This window comes from Trachurus trachurus, assembly GCF_905171665.1.
Source record: "Trachurus trachurus genome assembly, chromosome: 7".
NCBI classification, from domain to species: Eukaryota; Metazoa; Chordata; class Actinopteri; order Carangiformes; family Carangidae; genus Trachurus; species Trachurus trachurus.
In genome coordinates this window covers 21,344,598-21,370,334 of record NC_139901.1, presented here as the reverse complement: position 1 = coordinate 21,370,334, position 25,737 = coordinate 21,344,598, and the positions used below count along the sequence as shown (strand labels likewise).

General features: G+C 40.2%; 1 protein-coding gene across 1 annotated transcript in view; it reads right to left on the bottom strand.

The window, feature by feature from the left end:
• The window catches only part of cacna2d3a (calcium channel, voltage-dependent, alpha 2/delta subunit 3a), a gene marked incomplete at its 3' end in the record, with an annotated part of 113,716 nt that overhangs the window by 46,881 nt on the left and 41,098 nt on the right, over nucleotides 1–25,737 (bottom strand). The window contains exons 5-11 of the mRNA XM_083974739.1: nucleotides 18,208–18,370; nucleotides 13,513–13,644; nucleotides 12,736–12,947; nucleotides 11,551–11,625; nucleotides 7,954–8,043; nucleotides 7,231–7,344; nucleotides 752–830 (exon numbers count right to left, since the gene is read on the bottom strand). Coding sequence (XP_083830865.1) covers nucleotides 752–830; nucleotides 7,231–7,344; nucleotides 7,954–8,043; nucleotides 11,551–11,625; nucleotides 12,736–12,947; nucleotides 13,513–13,644; nucleotides 18,208–18,370 — 865 coding nt within the window. The remainder of the gene's footprint in view (nucleotides 1–751; nucleotides 831–7,230; nucleotides 7,345–7,953; nucleotides 8,044–11,550; nucleotides 11,626–12,735; nucleotides 12,948–13,512; nucleotides 13,645–18,207; nucleotides 18,371–25,737) is intronic.

Genomic DNA, 25,737 nt, shown 5'->3' with positions numbered 1-25,737 from the left:
GCACTGCTCCCGCAGACTGGAGAGGATGTCACTGTCACCAGCCTGTATCATCATCCTGCATGCAACCACACACATTATCAAGCACCACACATACACACGCATACACACAGACGGGTCTCATCATCACCACTGACACCCTCAAACTGACTGGATGGATTCTCTGATATCACTTCTAAGCAAAACTGTGGATGCCCTTGTCCTCTTATCAACACACGTATACACACAGATACAAATACACACGCACACACAAACAGCTAAAACACATGCACACCCCTTGTGTGACCTATGGCTTGCTTGTCTTATCTACGGCAGCCTGAGGAAATGGAGCCAGACTGTCTCTGTCACCCACCTCCCAGCTAAATATAGAACCTGAAGGAAAGTGCTCTACGCACTGAGACAACCATGACCACACACAAAGCAAATGAAAAATGGTTTATCGCCAAGATAGTTTGGACTTTATAGGCTTAGAAGAAGATGTAATGTGACATATCTGGTCTGTGCAACTGGAACCAGCTGCCAGCTGTCACATACACATGCTAATTCTGATGAGCGCTGACAAACACATGTCTATGCAACTACATGCACGCACACAGACACAGTCGTACGCCAAACAGCCCAAACAAATCCCGAGCTCCATAATGTATTCATTTTTGCCTGGGTGACAGGAACATGCAGCAACTTTCCGCAAAAACAGATTATAAGAGCAAAAAAAAAAAGTAGAGCAGTCTATGCATGTGTTGTAAGACCCCACCTTTGTTAGCACATGCCATCCATTTCAGATTATCTGCAAAGGCTGACTCTCGACCAATCAGGTAAGGGAAGATGCGGACCTGCAGAGAGAAAGCAGATAGCTGCCGTCAGTCATTTTAATCGCATTTTGATAGGGCCCACACCACACCACCAAATAGAAGATAACACTGTCAAAGCCAGGCAGAAGGCTCACACTTTATCTGCCTTTGATTAGCAGGCCCTTTCTCCTTGTTTAATAGAGTTGATTGTGGACTTTTAGATTTTATTTCAAGTTGAAATAATTCAAATCATTTCCATCAGATCAAGAAATTAAGTAGACAAAGTTGTTGTTTTTTAAAATAAGATAAGTGTTTCAAGAATCTGAATCTGGAATGAATACACATGGTAAAGTATGAAGTACATATTTTCAGATTAAAAAAAAAAAAAAGACAAACTCAAGCATCATATGCTTCGATCCTGAGAATCTTCTAAACTCTCTGTTGCCAAACCCATTTTTGCCCAGCAGTGCTCAGTTGGCTCTCGCAGCAGGTGTAGTTGGCAGGTGTGTGTGTATGTGTGTGCATGAGTGTGTGTGAAGAGCAGGTTGCCAGATTGGACCAGATGCAAGCCTCTGGGGGCACAGCTGCCTTAGCTCCCATGCCTGCATTTTTCACTGTCTCCCTCTGCCCTGACAGCGTGTGTCTCTTTGTGTTTGTGTGCATGTGTGTGCACACACTTATCTAGATGTGGGTACGCTTATGTCTATATCTTATTCTGGGATGACTACGCTCTCAAAGAAAGCTGTGAAAATTGCAAAAACATAATCTATGTATTGATTAATACCTCTTTTTAAAGGTATTTCTAACTCACTGTTTTCCAGAGTGTTATTGATGAACACCTTATACATTTAGTTATTTGGCTATTGCAAATAGAGATACAAACCACAGAGAGCTACTTCAAGGGTCTCATTTTCATAGGATGGATATTGGTAGACTATTGTCAACTGTAATGAGTTTCACTGTGAATAAGTACAGTTCTGACTGTCACTTTTAAGCAGCCCTAATTATGGAGACCATAATCATCCTCTATTCATATTAATCTCAGCCATTTGAATGGCAGGAAAACACGACATTGCCAATATGATCATAACCCCCGCATGTGAGGCTGTGGTTAAAATGTGTCACAGTGAGATTTTATGGTTGTGGGTAAGTGTTTTCCTTCACTGGTAGCCAAGACAGAGGTCAATCTACGGCGGGGTGGTTATTAAATATGGAAGAGGTTTACAGCTGAGTTAAGTACTGTGGAGATAAAAACCAGCAGGAGCTCTGGCTTTGGCATGCAATCTTCAACCTACTTGAGTGCACAAATTTTATATAGGCGGGAATAAAAATACATATGCATGCAGGAGAACCAATGCACAGACGTGTATGTATACACATCTGAACGTATCTATGCATGCACAGATGCACAGACACTGATGTAGGAAAACACATACTGAGGCAAGTTTCAGGCCGAAGCACATGCTCTGCCCTCATTTTAAAAGGCAAGTTGTTATGTGTGCAAAAAATCTATTTGTTCACTCCTACATTATATATTTAGTACTTAACTCAATAATTCATTCACTTCCCCTGTGTAAACATTCACACAAACATTTAAAGATTGTAAGTACTTCTGTAATGCTACATGTGTTTTAATGTTTCAAAACACATAGTTGCAACCCACACTGTAGCCACCAGGCTAATTGTTCTGATGTTACTGGTCTCATGCAATTTGTGGCGTAATCTCTGATCAGACAGACACACTGTTGATAACTGAACCCCAGCTAATCTTTGTAATCCTGTGGTCCATGAAGCTACATAGTGATGATTCTTAAAATTCACTGTTTGCATACAGTATGAGTAGTATCCACTGAGGGTGGTGATGATTACACATTGGTTATGGATAAGTGTAGCTGTTTTGGATGCATATTTTAATTATGTAACTGATTTAACATATTGTCCTACAACAGTTCCTCATGCTACACTTAGTATTATACTGTACGTATATTGTTAATGGTGTCGTAGTGGTGTTTTTTTTCCCCCTGATCTGAAGACATTAAGAGTCTTTCCTGTAAAGAACATCAACATAAAAAACACAGAAATAAAGGCAGCAATAATTACTGAATAATTATTTGTGTGATTGTCTAATACACCAAGTAGTTTTAGACACACGACTTGTAGACATTAGTAAATCACAAGACCCTGATAACTCTGTGGCATATTTTGCAAAGTTAGCAGCTGGTTTTATTTTTTCTTTACTAACTCATCTTTTTCATCTATCTGTTCTCTTTAATGAAATTCTTTATCTTAGAATCTGCTTCTCTTCCACCATTACAAAAAGATGGTGACCCAACACTTCTAAATGACTGCAAGTCAAACTCTAATCAGTCTTGGCAAATGCTCAGGAAATGGAAATTTCTAATCACTTTTAGTCTAATACAACTTTATCTGATTATCAGTCATGGTATTTTTGAAACTGACTAGCGGGAGAGCAAACTGAATCTGAGATAGTGTGAGTTTCCTTTGCTGTATGTCTGATGCCCTTTTTTGTTGCTTAGTGGGCCAAGGCCAGGTTGGAGTCTCCCCAGATATTTTATAGACCTACATTACTGTAGTGGAGGATTCCCAGTTTTGTCTGTGTCTTTGTTTTTCAGGGCTCATGGTATCACCAGTCAAGACCTTTCTGCCTGCTCTACTGAACATGTGCCCATCACAGCTGTGCCTCTCAGCCGTGGGATGGAGCCCAAGGAGCCCCCTTAAAGCATGTGCTGCAGCAGTGTAGCCTGCAGTCACTTACAGTTGGCCCCTTACTGGTGGGACAACAGAAACAATATTGGCAGAGGACAGGCACCGGGACCTCATGACTGCCAAATGGTACAGGGCATTGCACAAGCAGACATGGGCAAAGGTGTGTGTGGCAACTGTGGCCCCAGCTTATCAATCTACTGAAGCTGGGGGAAGTGCATGTAGCCCACTTCCAGTTTTTTTTTTCTGTACCCTCACATTCAAGGACAACTCATGACAGGATTGGACACAGCATCTTTTATCAGTGGGCAGTGTTGTCGAGCTTCACCTTGCCTCAGCAACATGGATTACAATTGTTGCTATGGGCACATTACAAGCCCCAAAAGTCAGTGTTGTTCTGTGCAGCAATTTTAGAGAAGAGGCCATTGTCTGACTTAAGAGACATTCTTCGGCCCAGAAAGACAATTTGCTAAATTGACTATAGAAACAGAACAAGGGGAAAAAACTGTATCAATGTAGGCGTTTTGTACAGAGCTACAGTACAGAAGCATACAGAGTGTACAGAACACATTTAAAGAATAGCCTTAAAAATGGTTACAGTGTGAGCCATTAGATGCAATGTAGTCCACATTCTCAGGTGATTGAAGGAGTTTGGTGCCACAACAGACAGGAAATGGCCAACTTGAGTGAGGACTGCCCACCACCACTGTTTTTAATCAAAGCCATAATTTTTCGAAGATGGTGCGATAGTCAAGGTGTACACAAGGGTGCTGTTCTGCCAAAATTCAACCTACAACATCTCATGTTACTAATCATCATTTGAGAGTGTATGATGTGGCTGAATAGAAAAAATTCAGATGCCCCCTCTCACAGTAGAATGACTAAGGATAAACTGTATTTAATGACTTTCACAAAATACATTTGCAAAAATTCTTGTTGTGCTTGGTTATAACCGGCCCCACTATTTAGATGTGGATAAACCTCCTCTTTAACCAAAGGTAGATGCAGAGTACAATGCATAAAATAGCGTTTTGGTTACACATAACAGCAAAGAAACAGATTTAATTGCTTCTCTTTTTTCTGTATACTGTATATTTAGTGTTCATCTGTACTGCTCTTCCTTTCTATATAGTCTACTTGCCAACAATGAGTACCCGGAAATGTTGAGTACCCCAAAGTTTTATGTTAGAAATATGTAGTATGGGTCCCCAGTATTCAGAAACTGCCGGATGCTAACTTATATTGGGCAATTAGCGTAACGGACATAATTAGCATAAATTAGCATAATTGCCTATATGGGCAATATTTCAACAAAATTGACTTGGCTGATCTGGGCAATATTGGAGTGGTTTTAGGGGTTATTGATGATGCTGAATCCATTTCTGACATTTTCAAAATTCAAAATGGCTGTCTAAACCGGAAGTGACCAGATTTTAACCGCCAGTGGGCCGATTTTGATGGATTTCATCTGGTCACTTCCGGTTTAGACAGCCATTTTGAATTTTGAAAATGTCAGAAATGGATTCAGCATCATCAATAACCCCTAAAACCACTCCAATATTGCCCAGATCAGCCAAGTCAATTTTGTTGAAATATTGCCCATATAGGCAATTATGCTAATTTATGCTAATTATGTCAGTTACGCTAATTGCCCAATATATATAAGTTAGCATCCGGCAGTTTCTGAATACTGGGGACCCATACTACATATTTCTAACATAAAACTTTGGGGTACTCAACATTTCCGGGTTCACAATGGGGCCCTATGGGCTGGCAAGTAGACTAATAGTGTTCTGCATGACAAAACTACAACTACAATATTGTTTCACTGCATACACATTCATGTGGATGTGTAAGAAATGGCATGTGTGAATTTATGGTTGTGAGTACGGTCAGCCATCAGTTTTCTCTCAGTTGCTACTGCATTCAGTTGCAAATACCACTCACGTGTAGTATAAGGCCTGACTTTGCCTAAATTGATGCAACTTTGATGTAGAAAATGCATAGGATTGTTGAGATTTTGGACAGATTGTCTCTGCTGCTCATGCGTGAATGTTTTGTCTTGTTGTTTGCATTTTCATTTCTTGTGTAAACTTAAAGAAACGAGTGGGCTCAGTAATCCATACAAGCGTCACGCTGAACATCAGACAGCAGAATCAGGTACGCTCCTAAACAAACCAGCACAATGGTCTTTAAACAAAATTTCAGTACTTTGTGTTGAATTTTATAAGTACACTATGGTGTTTGAGGTCATGCCACAAAGAGCACAGATAAATCCAAAATAACTTCAAAAAAAGTCTTTATCTACAGAAGGCTGTTATCTGAAAATTGTGACATATCTCTCTGAAAATAATCACTGGTGTAACATGAAAGCAAAACTCATTACAGAAATGTATTTGAAGTCTTTCAGTGTTTTAGACTTTTTTTTATCAGCAGATGCTATTTTTCATGCCAATTCTTTCTTTATGACTGTATGATCTTTTTGCTATGGCTTTTCGGAATAAATGCAATTTGCATACTGATATTCAGAAACATATTTGACATCAGGTTTTCCTAAGCATGCCCATGTACGCAGCGTGATGCTACGCAGTCATGAAGCTGTAAGGCTGGTTGGAAGGAAGCCATTAAAAACCAGCAGTGGAGGAAGTGAGAGAGAGAGAGAGAGAGAGAGAGAGAGAGAGAGAGAGAGAGAGAGAGAGAGAGAGAGAGAGAGAGAGAGAGGGTGACAGAGACTGAAGACTTCTATTATCAGCAGGGCTTCTTCTAAATGGAAGTATCTAGCAGCCTTGTCCCCTCTCTGCTCACTGCTGTATAGCCTAGAGGCGAAAGTGTTGTTTTTTTTTAGGGGGAGGGTGTGCGCGATCATACCAGACTTTCTTTTACAGAGGAAAATGACCTATGAATGAGCCTTTTTCTTCCCCTCCATCTACTCCCTTCCTCTCTCCTCCCATTTCATTTCATGGCCTGTCAGAGGAGCACCACAATTACCTTGCAGGACAGCAGGAGAGATGGCTCAGACCTCAGAGACAGGGCCATACTTAACACTGTTTTAAAGCCCCCTGAAAAGAACACATGCTGGGCCTGCTCAATACCTTCTGCTCGTCAAAAACTTAATCTAACTACTCATCCGAGACTAACACTTGGCAAAAGCATGCTCTGAAATATGACAACAGAATAAATACTGGTGTGTCTGTATGGGGACATTTTGTCTTCTTTTTTTATGGAAATCCTTCTTGAAAGAAGTGCAGAATTTGCCACCTCCTGTAAAACATCGCCCAACTATATCACTGTCATTTGACTGTGACAAGTTCCTTGGTATCCCTTTAAATTAGCTATTTGTAAGTTCTGCTATGGTCCCATAACCAGCTGTATGTACCAGTCAAGAAAAAAATATTGTGAGTTAAGCGTCATTCTTTTACTTACTAAGAGCTGTTTTTAGCAGGGCAATGTAAAGTTCTTGTTTTGCTTCAATTTAGCATGCTAACCAGCTACCCCCAGACCAGTTGCTCATTTACAAGTCAGTCATAACCACAGACAGGAATGCATTAGTCCATTATTGTCCAATGTTCACCCTTCACTGGAATACATAGACTCAAGTCCATAAAGTTATAAAAGACTTAATAGGAAAATGAGCTCAGCTGATCTCACAATGTAATTGTCCTGGTACACAACTGCAGAATAATGTGACGTGTGTGTGTTTGTGTGTTTGATACATTACCTTCCTCTCTGGCCAGTTGTACTTGGCAAAGATGGCATCATATGTGTCCACTGCCCCATCTGTCACCAGCATAATGGCTTGGCTACACTCACTACCCCTCCCGGTCTCATTGAACTGGAGACAGAGATAGAGAATGGGAGGGGGGTCACCAAAAAAAATTGACAAAAATGAAACAAAGCTTATTTTCAACAAACCATATTCAAATCAACTTATTTCAGCCACTAACCAAACAGTTCATCACATACTTCTGAATTTCGCTTGTATCTTAAATGACTACCTTCTGTCATAGAAACTAACTGTGTTGCATAGAAAGATGAATGGAATAACAATACTGAGACATCAACTGTGTCAGTATCATTATGTCAATGCCACCCTAATTAAGCAGGAAGGGAAACATTTGTCATTGCAGAGTACTTTAGGTAAATGTTGAAATATGAGCATTTAAAAAAACAGGATGGTTAATGTGTGTGTCTGTGTTTGTGTGCCTATGTCTTTGATTAATTGCTTGCCCATAATGAGAGATGTTGAACCAGTAACCTGAGTCATCAAGTGTCTTGTTTACTCAGTTTGTGCATGATACTGTTGATTTAGCTAATAATTACAATGCAGTAATTAATTTTGTGCATAGAACTGTTTATTTTCTGTGTGTATGCGTGTGCTTATCTGTGCATGTGAATGCACCCTAGCTGCGTGTGGGCGATCATGCATGAGTGTGTTACTTACGTCACCGAGAAGATTGAAGGCCTCGGTCAGAGCTATGTCTAACATACCAATGCCTTGAGCAAACAGCTTGTCGAGGTGCTCCCGGAAATGCTGGGAAAAGAAATGTTGGGGAGAAGCCATTATGAACATGATGACAAGAAGAGAGAACATGATTGCAAAAAAAAAAAAGAGAAAAATAGAGGGTGATGTGATTAGAGGTCATTATTGATTTTTATGGAGAGAAGGCAGAGAGAAGATAGCTACAGTTAAAGGATAAAAATGCAAAGATATTGATTTTAGTTTCTCATAGCACAGAGAAACATATTTGACTCAACTTTATTTTCCATCATTTAGTTGTGAACCAAGATTGCACTTGCTGATCTGGAGCCAGTTGTGCAGCCAATGAAAACATCCTGACAGAAAGAACTAACATGACCAGTTTTCCCTCCATTTTCTTTCAGATGATCAGCACTAGGGCATTTGTGTCCGTGTGTGTGTGTGTGTGCATGTGTGGTCATGTTCAGGTGTTATTGTGCCAAAAAGGGCACATTATCTCTCTGGCAATTAATGATGAGTTTAATGTTGTCAGCAACCTAACAGGTCTCACAAGCATGTCTCATTATTTACGCCAGCCTGGAGGCAGCGAGCACACACTCACAAACACACAAACAGGGACACACGCTTTTATCCAATACAATCTATCTACAGCTATTTAGACCCAGTTGTCGGCATTTCAAAGATTTTCTGTTGTCGTTGGTTCCCTCCTACTACAGTACCTGCAACAAATATTTTCACCAAAACGGTAATCATCCCTCACACACAAACATCTCGATATGACTCTGTCTCTCGGTTTCTATGATCTCGGCCTGCACCTGCATCATTATCCTCATCAATCTCTCATCTTTCTCTTCCTTTCTACATCCATCTCCTCGAGTCTTATGCACCTTACTGAGGGGAGGAGAGGAGAGTCTCAGAACACAGTAGGAGACTCAAATAGCATAAGGTCATATCATGGCTTGCTCACCTGGGAGCTAAAAATGCACACAGAATAAATATGTGCACATAAACAACCTCCATTGTCTCTGATGTCCCCATACGGCAAAAAGAACGTTTGCTTTGATGTGGATAAAACTGCTAATATGTTCCAACAAAAGGCTGTAGCCTACAGCACAGCAAACTTTACCTATTGTGTGCATTTGCGCGTCTGTGAGTGTGTTAAGATTCGTCTCAGAACAGCGGGCAGCGGGCTGAGTTAAATCCCTGGCGCAGCAGTGTACTAAAGTGGCACACTCAGACAATGTGCGTGTCTGTGTGTGCACGCAAATCTAAATGTGTCTAGCCACACCACAAGAGCTCTGAAATGTACATTACATTGGACAAACCCTTCAGTGCAGCAGACACTTGTTAATACTCCAGAATTATCACAGCAGTCAGTTTGATGAAACCTGGCTACAGGGACAAAATAATGAATGGACAATAACAAAACCTAAGCTTTTGATTTCTGTGGTCAGTTATTTATGTCATCAAGGAGATAGATGCAATTCTGACAAATGCAGGGGGAAAAGTGGCAGAAAAGGAGTTGGTTTTGCTGAGCAATTGAAAAGAATAGGATAGGACTGTTTCATTGATAAATCAACAAATATTGTGTGATTAAATGACCCATAGATCTTAGTGGAAAGAAATAACTATGTAAGTAAACTTAAAGCCTCAACCCTGCATCCAAAACTCTGAAAGTCGAAACCATTCTCTCAGAATATATTTGGAAAATTGCAGGTGGAAAGATGTCTACATTAAAACCTAGAAAAATAGGTGAAGTTGGTCAACTGTTACACAATGAAATGCTATTAAAGCAGCGCTTTGATAAATGCCAAAAGAACAGCTCTAACCAACCACACTGTTGATGCTGATTTCTTTCTACTCTTCATGAAAACAAAACTAATTTGATTATGTTGGTTGACTCAAGTTTCACTTCGTCCGATTCCTGCTGACAAGTCTAATCAGACAAAGAATAACTAATCAGGATAATACGATGAATGCGTGGTGTAGCATTGAAGCTTGGCTACAGGTATTTATGACCAAGTTGAAGTTTGTGTATGAAATAGCAGATTTTGGAAAGACAAATCAGTAAATTCTAAGTCTTCAGTGTGACAGTCACTTCCTGCCCCCAGCTGAAGTAAAAGACATTAGCCTTATCTACTAGAGCAGACTGCCTTTCCCTCTCAGCTGTCTGACTCACCCCACTTAAACTACCATCTGGAGTTAAACACATAATGCTAATCCATATGCATAAGTGTACACTCATTTAGAAGTAAACAGAAACTAAGTTAAACACAGGCGCACACCCACAGATGTGAAAACACACAGAATTCTACTATAGCATTTGCATGTGGTACATTGAAAGTAGTCCATGCATTTGCTTGTCAGCAGCTGTGTCCTAGTGATCTGACCTGGACTAATGGAGGTGAGCAATTACATTTTTAAATGGAATTTTAAAGAATTTGGAAGAGATGGACTTTTTAGTGGTGTGCACCTGGAGATGCTGCCACCATTATTATAGACACCTGAGAGGAGCAGAGACTCCATGCGACGAAGGGAATCATGCTATAATAAGAGGGAAGAGGCAAGACTTATCACATGTGCCGTCTTGATGAAAACACCATTTATGAACAAAATTTACAAATTACAGTGAAAAATAAAATACTCCCCAAAACAGCATAACATAGAAATATTTATGCCGCTCACTTTAAGGAAATCCAGATGTTCATTTTAAGGAATGCCCTCAATGTTCTCTAACACTGTCAAATTAATCTGGACACACAAAGCAGAACCAGAGATGCATTTTTTTTAATCGATGCATTTTCTCCTTTGTCAAAATCTGTTCTTGACATTAGCCACACAAAGATTTGTATATTATGCTTAAAGCAGTTAACAGACTCTTAATGTGTTCGAGCAGAGATGAGAATCCAGCTACAGAGTTCTGATAAATTCACTTCATAAATCCACACCTCCAGATGTTTTAATTTTCAAACCTGTAATCCTCAGCCCCAGCCACTGCTGCTTCAAGTTACATCACTTAGGGCAACAAACACATTTCCACTCCCTTGAGCCACAAAGGACTTTATAAAACTTTTTGTTCCTATATACTGAGACATGTAGACAGACATTGATGGACAGACAATAGCCTTAAACTAACTCTGACCCCTTGGGAAAAGTTATTGGATAATTACCACTCCACCACACACAGACAGTTTCTTTCCACAAGTAATGTTCAGGTCATGCACATCCGCCACTGCAATACTGTCTTGCACTGTACAGTCACTATACAATATTATATTTCAGCCTTTAGTCAGTGATATCTTTTCAGAAATATGTGTTTACATCCCTTATTTGTGGTTCAGACTATGCTATATATACAATTCATATATTTTTATTTTTATTTTACACTGTATTGTATACCCAAATTTCAGATTTTCTCATTTATAAATTGAAGAAGATGCCTACCAAATTACCAAATTTAATTATGTAAATTCTTATTACGAAAGCCACTAAAATCCATCAGGGATTTCAAAATGACTGTAGGATGAGAAAACAATAGGAAGCAAAGAGAGAAAGACTCACATCTTTGTTGGTGACGTCTGCTTGGACCAGAGTTCCATTCAGACACGGCTCCACATAATGCAATTCCTCATTGTACTGGAATAACAAAAAGTGAATAATTAAAAGTTATTATATTGACGGTTTTCAAAGAAACACGTTGTATAGAAATGTGATAAATACAAAACGTGACAATGTTAGAATCTGTTCTCATCTTGATGAAAAGCGCATACACACACATGGCACACTGCACGGTACACAATGTACTCAGCGCCTGCCCTTCTCTGATAAAACTCACCATTTAATGCATGAGTATGAATTAGACTTCAAAGGGCAAAAAAGAGAATGGGAGTTTGTTCTTCCAAAGCCAGTAATTTTGCCCTAATCTGTGTAGGTACATGCATCTGTCTGTCATCGCTCTATCGTTGTGTGTGTGTGTGTGTGTGTGTGTGTGTGTGTGTGTGTGTGTGTGTATGTATGTGTTGCAGGATGAAAACAATTCTCATTGTAGAAATTTCAGAAAAAAATCCACAACAACTTTGACACTTCCTGTGAGTTTTCCAAGATAGTTTAGTAAGTAGCACAAATAAAAAGACGAAAGAAGAAACAGACGAGTCAAAATGACACATCCTTTTAAAGAGTTTAGGGAAAACAATATGTTTCTGCCTGATTGTCTAAATCCTCTTTTCCTCCATTTTTCAAAAGAATAATTTTCAAAATAACATGATTAGGATATCAAATGATAATGAAGACTTTGTTCTGTGGGAAAAGAGAACAGGGGCTGGCAAAGTGACTAGCTATATTTTGATGTGAAATAGCGTCAGACACACACATGCGGAACTGCATTGTCACACACACGCGCGCGCGCACATACATACACATGCACACGTATACACATACGCACTTATGGAATTTCATCAGACTGAGATGCGATAACAATGGTTTGGGTGCCTGAGGCGGGATCCAATCACAACTGTCTCTTTTGCAATTCAAATCTTTATTCAACTGACTGCTAATTGGTTGTGAGCGTGACAGAAGAGAAAGCTGATTCGTTCCAGCATTTCCTCTGATCTGAGGAGGAGAGGATGTGGTCCTGTGTTGTGTGTGCTTGACTGTGTGCGTCTGAGTGTAAAAAAAAAAAAACACGCAGCAGTTAAGTAGTTTATGTACCCCCCCTTTGCAGCTGTGTGCACATCTGTGTGGACTTACAGCAATGATGTTGAAAAAGTCGTCGTCTCCAAGAGTGTCAAGTATGGAGGAGACGGTCTGTCTGGCGATGGTCAGCCTGAGGCCTTTCATGCTGCCACTGACATCCACCAGGATCACCACATCTTTCGGTGAGGTGGCAGCCTGGATGTACCACTTCCGGTTTCGACAGTCAAAGGCTATGACGCCGTGCTCATCTGGCTTCCATTTGATTCCTTGAAGAGCATCACACATCAAATACAAATGATGAATCGCAGTAATGCCGTGTTGCATCATTTGTATGGAAGGAGAGCAAACCATTACCTCGACAGAAACGGGGGGGGAAAAACGGTGTCCAGGAAATTTGTTCTTTGAGCCCTAAAGGCTTTCTGCCAAAACACCCTGCTTTTTTCTGTCACAACAGATATTTTTCAAAAACATGCAGCATCTGCTTTTTAAAAACTACCTTTGCCTCTGCTATTTATAGAGATTCCACATCCCACATCACACATATAGACATTCCCTTGCTTACTTTTAGTGTTATCTAGTCATGCAGATGGTGAATTGAGATTTCTGCTGGCACCACAAGTCCAGTGGAGGAATATTTATATTGCTCAAAGCACTGAGAAATTCGACAGCAACATGTATTTTACCCTGCTAGCCTCAAGTCTCTTGCTGTCAGTCACCAAGCATTCCCACACACCCCTCTTTCTGCTTTAGGGAGACAGTAACTTAATTACAAACACACACATGCCCTCTACCCAACACCAATCCACTCTCACAAAAAACACATAAACTTACCTGGGTACTGCCTGAAAAAGCCTTTGGCACTGCCGAAGTACTGCCATATGAGTGATGGGTCTCTCTCAAAGTTATCCACAAAGACTTTATTCAGGGCCTCAGACCAGAACACCCCATTGACAATTGCAGAGTCTGAGGAATAAAGGGGAAAAAATGAAAGGGCAAAGCAGACGTGGAGAGGAGCAAAGAAGCACTACTTGACTAAAAAGGTTAACATTGTTTTTACAGTCCAGGAGGTTGGAACAGGTACTCTAGTGCCTGTTCATCCATTCATATCATAACACACAGCACCTCCTCAGATCACTATCAGGACCTATTTCTTACACACAGATACAGGCAAATGTGAGCAGCAAAACTGAGAAAAGGGGAGTAAAGAAAAAAGGAACTATACGGATAAAAGAGAACAGAAATCAGAGAGACTGATGATGATAGACTAGACAAAGGTAAAATGCAATGACCATATATTTGGTGAATATTGACATGTTATTGGACTTGGTTAAATCTGTTTTATATCAAGTGAAAACAGCATTTTAGATTTAGATTAAGTCCAATTTAGAACTAAAACACAGTAATGGCAAGTCTGCTGTGTAGTTACAGTAGTTACTGCATTCTAGCTTTGTATTAGTTTCTTTGATGGTAGCAACCATATTGTCATATTTAAATTTATTAAATCGTAAATATTTTTCAATTACAGTCAGCAGCAGTAACCTAGCAAAACAAAGATGGTATATTTAATTGCTATAAGAATCCAAAACTATCAAACTATTAAAAATTAAAAAAAAAAAAAAGTTTTTGTTTTTTTAAACATATCCATCAAAAAAGAAAAGAAGTTGCAGAACCCATTTTTCTGGTAGATTTTGCAATATTTCCCCAGGATTTCATAAAGATTACCCAAGTGTTACAGGACAATCATTTTTTAGGGTAAACAAAGGTACTGTAACCTCTGTATACTGTATGGATACTTTTTTTTTAATCTCAGTGTTTCTGTAGTTACTGCTCCCTTTTGTACAGCAGTAATATGTGTGAAAATGTAGCAGTGTGTGTCTCTACAAGTGAGCATCTCCACAATATGTGCTCCATCTTCCACCTATTCTTGAGAAAACCGAATGTAATATATGGTGAGGCATATCCAATTATTTGAGCCTCTCTTCAGTTTACAGGCGAGGAATGAGTGTAACTGGTTAGCAACCAGACAGCCAAGCTTATTACAGCTACTTACTACAACAATTTAGCTTGGTTAAGAAGCAGGCCGGATAAAATGGAAGCAGAAAAGGATAAGAGGACAGACAGACAGACACAATCATACAGTGAGACAGATGCACAAAAGCCTTTAGAGAGAGATAACAAAAATGTTTTAAAAAGAAAGCCAGGAAAGCAGACGGAAAGGTAGGCAGAAAATTACTGGGAGACGGACAGACAGACAAGTACCTAATGGACAGGGAAAAAGCAGATAACAGATTTCCCATCATTTTCTATGCTGGCAACATTGTTCTGCTGTCAACAGTCATGCCAATATGCCATGATTGAATTAGTCTTCTGGAAGCAGCACACTAAAGCCCTCTCTTGATAGTAAACACCTATCCACCTCTATGAAGTGGAGCAGAGAGGAAGCTGGATTTGATCCAGGCTCCATTTACACAACAATACAGTCAATTTTGATGCAGTTTGAGTGTCTATTACAATCTGAACTCGCCATGATGAGGGGGAAAGTATAGGCTCTACTTTCCTCCTAAACTGTCATTTAAATTCATCTCAACTAATGCACTCCTTAATTCAATCTGATCAAAGGAGCTCCCATGATTCTGTATTCACATGCGCACGTGTGCTCAGATTAAAAAGTAACTACGTACAGACCCACAGCGCACACATGAGTGATCAGAGCTGAAATCAACTTCACTTTATTAGGTTACTTATGATGATTATGAGGGGATGGTTTTAACAAGAGGAGGGAGGAATGAGTAGAAAAAGAAGATAGGGGAGAAGCAATGGGTGTGTGTGTGTGCGCATCTCTATATGCACATTTCACACACACGCTGTACAGTATATATGCGGCATACACGTCCACACGCTGTGTGTGCACTGTGGGCACACATATAAATGAACATGGCTTCACTGCATCCATGGTGCATGATCCTGCCAGTTAGCCTCATATAGTACGATGGTGGGAGCTCTGTTTTGGTCGTCATGTAAGTTCAGAAGATGGATGTTTGATGTGGGGCTTTCCACCTGCGATTAATCTCCGGGGGCACAAAGCTTTCTGCTGTCATAGACTCAACCTCCAATTCATCACTGCTGCCGCCAAACCATTCATGATGTGCACAGACTTCAGCCAACAGGTTCAGACGACAGTGATTGTCCAGTAGACATGAAGAAAATACATCCACTGCAGTTCATTTCTGTTAAACCACAGCATTCACAGTGGAATGCAAAAAACGAAAGAGAAAAAATGATGATGATTTATTTACTACATAGGCCAAATTCAAGTGCATATTTGTAGATTGTCTTCTGACAATAGTTTTCTGGGAAGTGTTTGGGAATCTGATGAAGATTAAAATTCCTGCAATACATTTAATCTTTTCACCTGCACCTTTGTAAAAAAAAAAAAACACTCACATTGATACAACATCTTGTGTTTTTTTGTGCTGTTTTCTCTCTAAACAACTTATTTCTTGGCTGGAACGTGAACGTATTAATTACACTTCAGTGCTACAGCACTGTGACAAACAAATGTTCAGAGTCCTTGTTAACTACCAACAATACTGTGGTGATAGATAAGCAAACTTCTGCAAATTGGTTGCAAGGAGAGAAAAAAGGAAAACAATTTAAGTAAGAGTGTTTTCAAATGTTTTAAAGAATCGTTCACAAAAACAGTTTCCTTGCCCCAAGCCAAGCCTCTCAGACTCCTTTTACAGAGCACTGAGCGGAGAGTTTGCCCGCCAACAAGCTCCCTGTAGTCCCAGCCAATACATCCATGTTATCACTGCCAGTGAACAAAGCCTGCAGATCTAAAACTCTTAAAGCTGTGCCTGTGTGCGTATGCATTCGTGCACGTGTTAGTGTGTGTATGTTCTACTCATTTGCCTGTGAATCAAGTCAAATCAAAATTACTCTTCCTCTCCTTGTACCGGTCTGCCTGCCTGCCAGACTCACTCTCCTCACACTTTCATTCAATTCCTTTCAATTTCATTCACTCTCCTCCTGTCACTCTCGTGTGCTCTTTCTCTTTTTTTCTACCTAGCTGTAATTAATCTGTTGCTCAGACCTTCCATCAGTCTGACTTAACCTACTTTCTTTCTCATTTACTTTCTCCATCCCCCCCTCTCTCTCCATATAATTTCTTTGCCTGTGGTGGCTGGGTTAAGCCGACATGACATTCACTCTGTCCACTGAGCATTGTACAAGGCCATGGCTTCATTGGTTGGACTTGGGTGGATGGTAAATTAGCAGAAAGTCTGATTATTTAACTGCTAATTAAGTCAGTGTGTGGTAGAGATGATCCAATGAGTTACAGTTAATGAACTCAAATCCTCCTCTGGACACAGGCGTACATCCATTTGCACCAGCTCTCATACTACAGTAACTGTGGTACGGAGGTTTGTTCATTTTTTTGACTGTGGTTTCAATTATCCACATTAGAGGAAACAAGCTGAGACGTACTTTATATTTTCATGGCAAAAGTGTTAAAGCAGAAGTAAGCGATCCGGTCGTTTTGGCTAATGCTGCGTTCCAGGCAGGCTTTTGAAACCGTAAATTACAGCTTCAATCACGACTTACGACTTTGTAGCGTTCCAGGCAACCCACGACCTGTTTTACCTGTGAAAGTGCACTATAACGGCCACTCGTAACTTCCGACCCGTGAACTCGTACCAGATCGAACTGGTACGACTTCACAGGTCGGAAAAACACGAGTTACGGGTTGCCTTGAACGCATCATAACTTCTTGTCAGCCGATGGAGTTAGCAGCCCCCGCCCTCGTCATGGATCTATTGGTCCTCGTCCCTACGTCACCACATTCAGGTACAATTGTACTGTAGGATACGAGAAAAGTTTTCTCCTCGGCTCAGAGCAGAGCAGAGGGACTGACAGACCCGTGTTTCGGTCCAAACACTCTATGTAAGTGATTGCTGACGGAAGATATAACTATTTAAGACTTATATTAATATAAATATCGCTTAAGCGATATTTTTGTGTTAATATAAGTCCCTCTGCTCTATCAGTCTCTATCAGTCCCTCTGCTCTGCTCTGAGCCGAGGAGAAAACTTTTCTCGTATCCTACAATTTTTATCCAATGAGGAGAGAGAACGGCATGAAGGGCTGTGTGTGCAGCCAAGGGATGCCGTGAATGTGGTGACGTAGGGACGAGGACTGTTATGGTGCGTTCAAGGCAGCCCGTAACTCGTGTTTTTCCGACCCGTGAACTCGTACCAGATCGAACTGGTACGAGTTCACGGGTCGGAAGTTACGAGTGGCCGTTATAGTGACTTTCACCGGTAAAACAGGTTGGAAAAACACGAGTGGGTTGCCTGGAACGCTACAAAGTCGTAAGTCGTGACTTGAAGCTGTAATTTACGGTTTCAAAAGCCTGCCTGGAACGCAGCATTAGCCAAAACGACCGGATCGCTTACTTCTGCTTTAAGGTTAACCTTTCACGCACACTTACAGTATATTATTGTAAATTATAAATAGTGAACATACCTTTATTGTACATGTTGGTGGGTACCTGGACCACACTGAGGCTCAGGTTGACTGACAGGTTGTTAAAGTGGTCGTTGGGCTGCAGGATGAATTCTCCTCCAAGCTCTACGCTGTTCCCCTCCTCATCCACCTCATTGATCAGCACTGCATTGAAGTATTCATACTAGAAGGTAAGAACAGAGAGATGGGATTACACATACTGGTGCTTCACTGAATACTTTAAAATACAATCAGAACTGTGTAACTCAGGTTCAACATATTCATCTTGATGAATCGTGTTGTGGCTCTATAGGATGACTTGGTCACGTAGATGCTGAGTCAGAGGATGGTGTGCGTACCGATGTAACCTGAATCCCTGGATCATCCCATACGTGCATGTTGCTACAGTGGGAAGCTGCTGACTTAACAGATCTCTCCTCTGCCTCCACACACTCCCTTCCAAGCTGGATGCTGCATGTGCTGCTCTGCCTCTTCTGTATTTTTAGGACTGCGCATACTGGGGAGACTATTAATAAATCATAGAGTTAGATAAATATAGAGCACATGGCTCCCTGCATCCCAAAGGCTCTGAAGTCTGAGCTACCACACAGGGGCACAGCCTACAAAGGCTGCAGCCAGTGCAGAACAAAAGACGACAAAGAGATAAAGATGCTCAAGCGATTGAAAAGAAAATTTGGCATTTTAGACGAAAAGCCCATAGACAGGCATATTTTTGTCTGCTCGGGTGTAAATGAGCTACACATGCAGCTACAGCAAAACTACAACAAACTTGTGTCAACAGAAGCTCAAGTTGATCAAGACTTTATAAGATGGTTGTGTGCTTATCTGCAGAGAAACAGATGCAGTGCAGTCACATGAACTAACACAGCCTATAAAACTGTGCCCAAATAAGAAGTGAAGGCTGTGTACAAACTTTCAGGTTCTATGAGTGTGGCCCGAAAACTCTTTTTTTTTTCATTTCAAACCAACTTTACTTTGATGACATCTGCAATCTTAGCCAGATGTCAATTCACCATAATGAATTAATAAACATTTTCTTCAACGCAATCTCATTTACTCAGATGCAAAGGATAATGTGTGGTGTTAAGAATCTGATGTACAACCACCTTCACTTTTTTTTGAATAAAACTATCTAACTGTTCTCACTGTTAGCAGCAATGGCAGCAGCACTGGTTCAATTCCTACTGCAGGTGAATGATGGTGATTACGTGGCTCAAGGCCACACTGATTTCTCTTGTAATGATCAAGAGAATAGGGTTTGAAAAGGGCCTCTGAGAAGAATGAATTGCCATTCTCAAGTGTCCAATACAAAACCTCAGCACATGTCATCATTCAGAAGGCTGACAGACACTTTTCGGACTTTGATTTCTGGCTGGGACTGAAAAGGCTGTAAGTCTAAGTACAGAGTGAAATTGTGCAGAGAAAACAGCATGGAGCACACATTTAAAAGAAACCAAACCCCGACTATTCAAAAAACCCTGTTAAGCCTTTAGACCTTAAATATATTGTTGCTGTCGTGACACTGACCTCACTGAACTCTCTTCTTTATATTCCTCAATTAACACTCACCCCATCACTACCCTACCTTCTCTATTCTCACTCACTAACCTTCATTTGGGCTAAATATTTTCAGCTCCTCCTGAGGAACACCATCATCCCCTCAGCCCAGTGCAAAACACAGATAAAGCCATCAATTAGGCTGGCAAACGCAGAGCCTATCAGTGTAATTAATCAGCCCTGATTAGGCTTATTAGCCCTTTATCAAAGGGAACACTGCCATTTCAAGGTGAGGGAGCACAGACTTGCAATATTTCCTACTATATTTTCCTTCTTGTCTTTTACCTGGTTGTTATTTGGAATGTGAGCATAACACATAAAGTGTGGTTTCAAAAAAAATATCTACTATCTTTTCTTTTTTATTGTCATTCAAGGGGCTGATTTTTTTTTTTTTTCCACGCAGTACACAAACCAAATTTCTCATCTTGAATAAGTGTGGCAGTGTTTCACATAATGCAAGTCAGTGTAGGCCACAGGTTCCTTCATTCAGCATCTGTATGCAACTCACTCTTGACTCTTGACCCACCAATTGAGAAAATCTGATCTACATTGACCTTTACATTGTTTGGGATACCAGCCATTTTCCACAACCAGTATGGTACCTACTTTTTCAGTGCAACAGGGTGAACAGAATCCAAATAAGCTGACTTTGACAAGGACATTTTTAAGTGAGAGTTGTTGTTTTGCTTTGGAGAACTACTCCAAACTTAATATAAGACTAGAATTTATATTTTTTTTTCTAAAATGTGCTCTTCACACTCTAAAAACTCCTGGGTAAAAAGTAACCCATAATAGGTTATTTTTGACCCAACTCCTGGGTTAAAGGGACTACGAGGAGTTTCAGAGAGCTAAGTGTTTTCATACTACATGAGCCTTCGTGCGCATGGGGAAATTCTTGCGCTAGATGGACGAAAGCTAAAGCATTTACCAAGAATGTTTTCATTAATCAAGGACGAGAGTCTGAGGTTCGAAGATGATCAGATACCGTTGTAGTTCCGACCATAAACGATGCCAATATATCAAAGAGAAACAAATATCATTTGCACAAAACAAGCAAAACACCTGTTAGAAAGCTTCTGCTGAAAAAGGAGAGAAACTCAAAACTAACAAAACAAAACAACCAGCCAGAGATGTTGGTTGAGACCAAAAAGGAGCTAAGAGACAACAGATTATTGATATCATTCATCATAACGGCAAATTAATGTAAACACTGCTTCATATTTTAAAGCTAGGATCAAGGACTATTTGACTGCTGAGTGCACATGTTCTCTCGCCGAACGCAGCTGGTGATTATAATGTATTGACGTGATTTGCTGTTATTGTTTTAGCTGTTTTTATGTTTGTTTTGTTGATGTTGTCTAAATGTGGATGTACTGTGCTGCTTTCTTGGCCAGGACCCCCTTGCAAAAGAGATTCTGAATCTCAATGGGATTATTCCTGGTTAAATAAAGGTTTAAAAAAAATATATATATATATATCAGATGAATGCATAAATAGGTAACTGTTTGCTGACAGTTTATTCATAAAAAGGGTATTATATGTACTACAGACTATACAGCCTAATATCTTCTGAAACCTTTGTAGTTTGCTTTACTAACAAGGCTCTTGAGGCTCCTAGGCTGCAGCAGCACCACTTGAGCAGTGATCAGAAAACAGTTGCCCTTGACACCAGAAAGGGTCCAGTGGCATAAAATCTGGTGAGGTTGCAGGAATAACAACCTTCGGGTGTAGTGAGAAACTCTGGCGCAGCTTCTCATGCCAGAGAATTGCTTGCGTGTCCTCTTCTTCACCTCTGGCTTCCACTGTACCTGACCTCTCTTCCTCTGGCAATCGTCTCTCTATTCCCTGCCAAAGAGGGCCACAGTATCCACAGCCAGCCCTAATTTAACCTGATTATCACCTTCAGGTCCTCTTCAGGTCTCTCTCACCAAGTTGCTCTCCAGCCAAAAGAAATTAGAAAAACAAAACACATGTACAGAGAATAGATTAATATTAACTATCCAAATTGACTTTCAGCTAAAAGTATAGTTAGAGATTACAAAGGAAAGAACAGATTGACTGTTTTTTTTCTTCCAACGGTCATTTAATTTTTTTTTTTCAATTATTCATTCTTTTCAAATAATTCAATGCTTTTAACAAGCACAAATTACCTCTCTGCAAATGATGTAAAGGATAAAATGGAGCAACTGTAGAAAATCTTCATAAGATTTATTCAGACATTTCAGTGCACAGGGTGTAACTGTATAGAGCAAAAGATTTATTTCCCCCACTTGGGAACAAAGAAACCAGAAATGACCTAAACTAGAATAAACTAGGATAGTAAAAAAAAAAGTTCTTGAGTTTATACACAATGTACACACAGGCTACAACACACACACATAGAGTATACACACACTGTGACACATGGTACAGAGGCTTAGCCAACTGCACCTGCAGAAGACAAGGCCCCATTGCGTCTTCACTCTGTTCTCTTTCTGCCACTGTCTAGTTAGTACCTGTTCTATCATCCTGTCTCTCATTTCCTCTGTCTCACCCTCCCAACCTGTTTTTTTCCTTTCCCTTTTCTGGCTCAGCCTGTTTGCTTCTACCCATTGTGCTGGCTGGGCTCTATGCAATCCTCATCAAGTTCTTCACCACCCTCTCTCTCTCTCTCATGCTGGTATTCAGCTCCTGTGGCGTCTCTTGTGCATACGGCTCTCATTGGCAAGGTTTGGTTCTAATCAGTTCTATCTGTGAGACCAGCGTAGCAATTGCCAGGTTGCCTCTGTCTATCTCCCCTCTGTCTTGTTTTCCGTCCTCCCTCTGTCCTCTCTGCCTGTGTGACAGCTGGAATAAGAAAGTAAGCCAAATCTCAATCTCTAAATAAGAGTAACTTTGAACACCTGCAGCTCTCTCACACACACACAGAGAGAGAGAGAGAGAGAGAGAGAGAGAGAGAGAGAGAGAGAGAGAGAGAGAGAGAGAGAGAGAGAGAGAGAGAACATTTTTATAATGGCAATGACTATCTCAAGATTCAAGACAGAAAACAAATCACTAATGACTTCATTAAGAGAAACTATCTAAGTTGTGCAGAAGGAAGTGTCTTGAAAGATGGTGGGAGAAAAGGCAAAGACAAGAGAAAAGGCCACCCAAGGCACTGGCTGTTTAGAGCATTGGGAATCAAGTAAAAAAAAAAAAAAAAAGTAGAACAAACAATGGTTAATGAGTCTGTTAATTTACTTATTTAAATTCACAGGATGTGGCCTTTAATTTTGATTAAAATTGTTCCCATCAGCTTTTGAGTTTCAATCATGTGGGAGTGTGTGTGTGGGTGTGTAAATGGAGGCAGAGGCAAACCATAGTGTGTATGTGTGCAGCCCTGCACGCACCCGAGCATCACTTGATGCTGTCTGTGTACAGCATGGGTGGAAACGCATGTGTGTGTGTGTGTCCAAGTGTGGGTGTATGTGTTGAGTAAGTCAATTATGCCATTCCAGCATTACAGTCAAGGAGTGCCCAGTGCCACTAATGCAGTCCCTGATCATGGTGTTAACAACCTGATCTTTAACGCTGGAGTGCATTACGCTAAGAGATCGCACATGGAGCAGCAGCACCCACTCACTCGGTGTGGGACTGACACAGAGGGAGAGGAGGAGGAGGAGGAGGAGGAGGGGTGAGTGGAGATAAACAGTGGAGCATATTTCACTTGTCTGTTTCAAAATAAAAGCTATAGAAGAATGGATGTCCTTACGATGTGATATGTGACACTTTACATCAAACTGTCATTGCTGCACTGACTGACATAGAAGATAAATATATATCCAATAACACAAGGGAGATAATTATTGTTATTTAACTATAAATTAAACATGCTAGCATTTTCTGCCACACTCTTGAAAGACATACTTTCCATTGTGTGTACACAAAAATATTCACTATATTCTTTTTGGCTTTGTTTATTTCAGGTATATCTTTTTATCTGCCAATTTTATAAGTTGTAAATTCTTTTGAGTTTTTTGTTTTGTTTTTCTTTTAGTAATTTCAAGGTCTAGACAAATCATCAGATCAATCAAAAACATTCATAACAAAAAACAACACACACATATTCATTCATACTGTTGTTTCAAAAGAAAGTCAAATGTCGTCATGTCATCAATTTTTAGGTCTAAACTAACTAAACTTTTTTGCACATACCATTTCATTATGATTTCATTATGATTTATTTATCTAGGTGAGGTAGGATATCAATAAATAAAATGTGAATGATCGTCTCTACAATAACAGAAACAGTTTTATCTCATTAGGTTTTAATCTTAATCACCTTTACCGTTTATAATTTTCTTTTCTTTCAGCAGGCTTTCTATTAAATGTGTGTTTTTGTTATTGTATATTAATGTTTTCTTCTTATAGCATGCTGAGATTGTCAGTTTTCTCTTAACAATTCCTCTCAATATTTTCTTTTAAATCTTTGATCATTTATATTCCTTTCAAAGTTAAACAGTTTCATACTGTATGTAAAATACCCCAACATGGCCTCAGTAGGAGTAACACTATGACGAACCTTCTTTACTACTTCTGTGGACTTTTACTGACCTGTCAGAATCTTTTTTTGTGAGTGCTAGGTGAGACTTGTGCAGAGTGGTATTATAGAGACACATATTTAGCACCGACTTTAATACTGCTGTTTCCAAACGATCACTGAGTTCAGAGGCTTTTATCAAGCTGTTGCCTAAATTTGCCACGCAATGTTATTAGTGTAAGCTGCTGTTTTTAAAAATACTTTTTTGAGCACATTTTTTTAATACAGCCTTAGTTATAATTGTGTATGGTAGGAACATGAACTGAATTAGTCACTTCATGGAGTAGCACCTTTGCAGTTCAGTGTCCCACATACACCCAGTCATGCACACAGACTGGGTGCAAACGCATGACCCACATGCATATGCTCACATGCAAATAAAAAACACCCACTGTTGATTTTGATAAATACTCTCACAGCAAAAAGCGCAACAATGAGTCACGAGCCTCAGGGGGCAAAGAGGGAGAGTGAGACAGAGAGGAGACCACAAGTGAAAGGGGGACGTGGGGTGTAGGGGGGTGGTGGTGGTGTTAAGTGTGACGCTCCACCCTCTGGTGTTCACTTTCAACTCTCATCTCCACTTCAACTCTACTCTGTTCCTCATCCACCTCCCCACTCCCCTCTCTTCACGGTTGGGAAAGGGGAAGACACCGATCCCCAAGTGTGGAAATGTAAGTGGAAAACAACCAGGGGGCATGGATACAGGTAATCAGAGAGTAAACAAGACCGCAGATTGAGTAAATAACTTGGAGGAAAGGCCAAGTATGGGCTCATGTGGTGGGCTTAAAATCCGTCTTCGCGCATCTTAAAATTTGTGCCCACTCACTCTGACAAAACATGAGTGAAAGTCATCAGCCACGTGAGGTAATGTTGCTCATTGCACAGCTTAGAAAACTCTTCTGTGTGCGAGGACAACATCATGCAATCAATATTATTTAGCGTAATCAATGCACTATTGTGTACGATGCATGATAAGAATTATGTTACAGTGAGGCTTTGAGAGTGCACAAAGCAGCATGTTGATAAAAACAAATGAAATGCTAGTTAAGCTTTATCCAGCAGATCTTGTGTTCTCTGTCCAAAGGAAATTAATAATTCATTTGATAACTGGGTGCTTATCTCCCCAGACTCTCTCTAGACTTTGAATTGTGAAGTCAGTCTACAATGAAAGCCAGATAAATCCTCCTACCTGATGTTTCAGGTTCTCAGCTTCTGTGTGATTTATATGAAAACCAACAGTTGGCTCTGTGCTGATTGCACCATATCTCTTTAATTTCCAGGCTGAAAATAAGTTAGTTTTCTGAAAATCACAGTGTTGGTGGTTCCAGTTTTATTGAATGTTAGTTAATCTAAAGACAAATGAGCAAATACCATACTGTATAAATGCCATGTCATTAAGATGTATGTGGAAATCT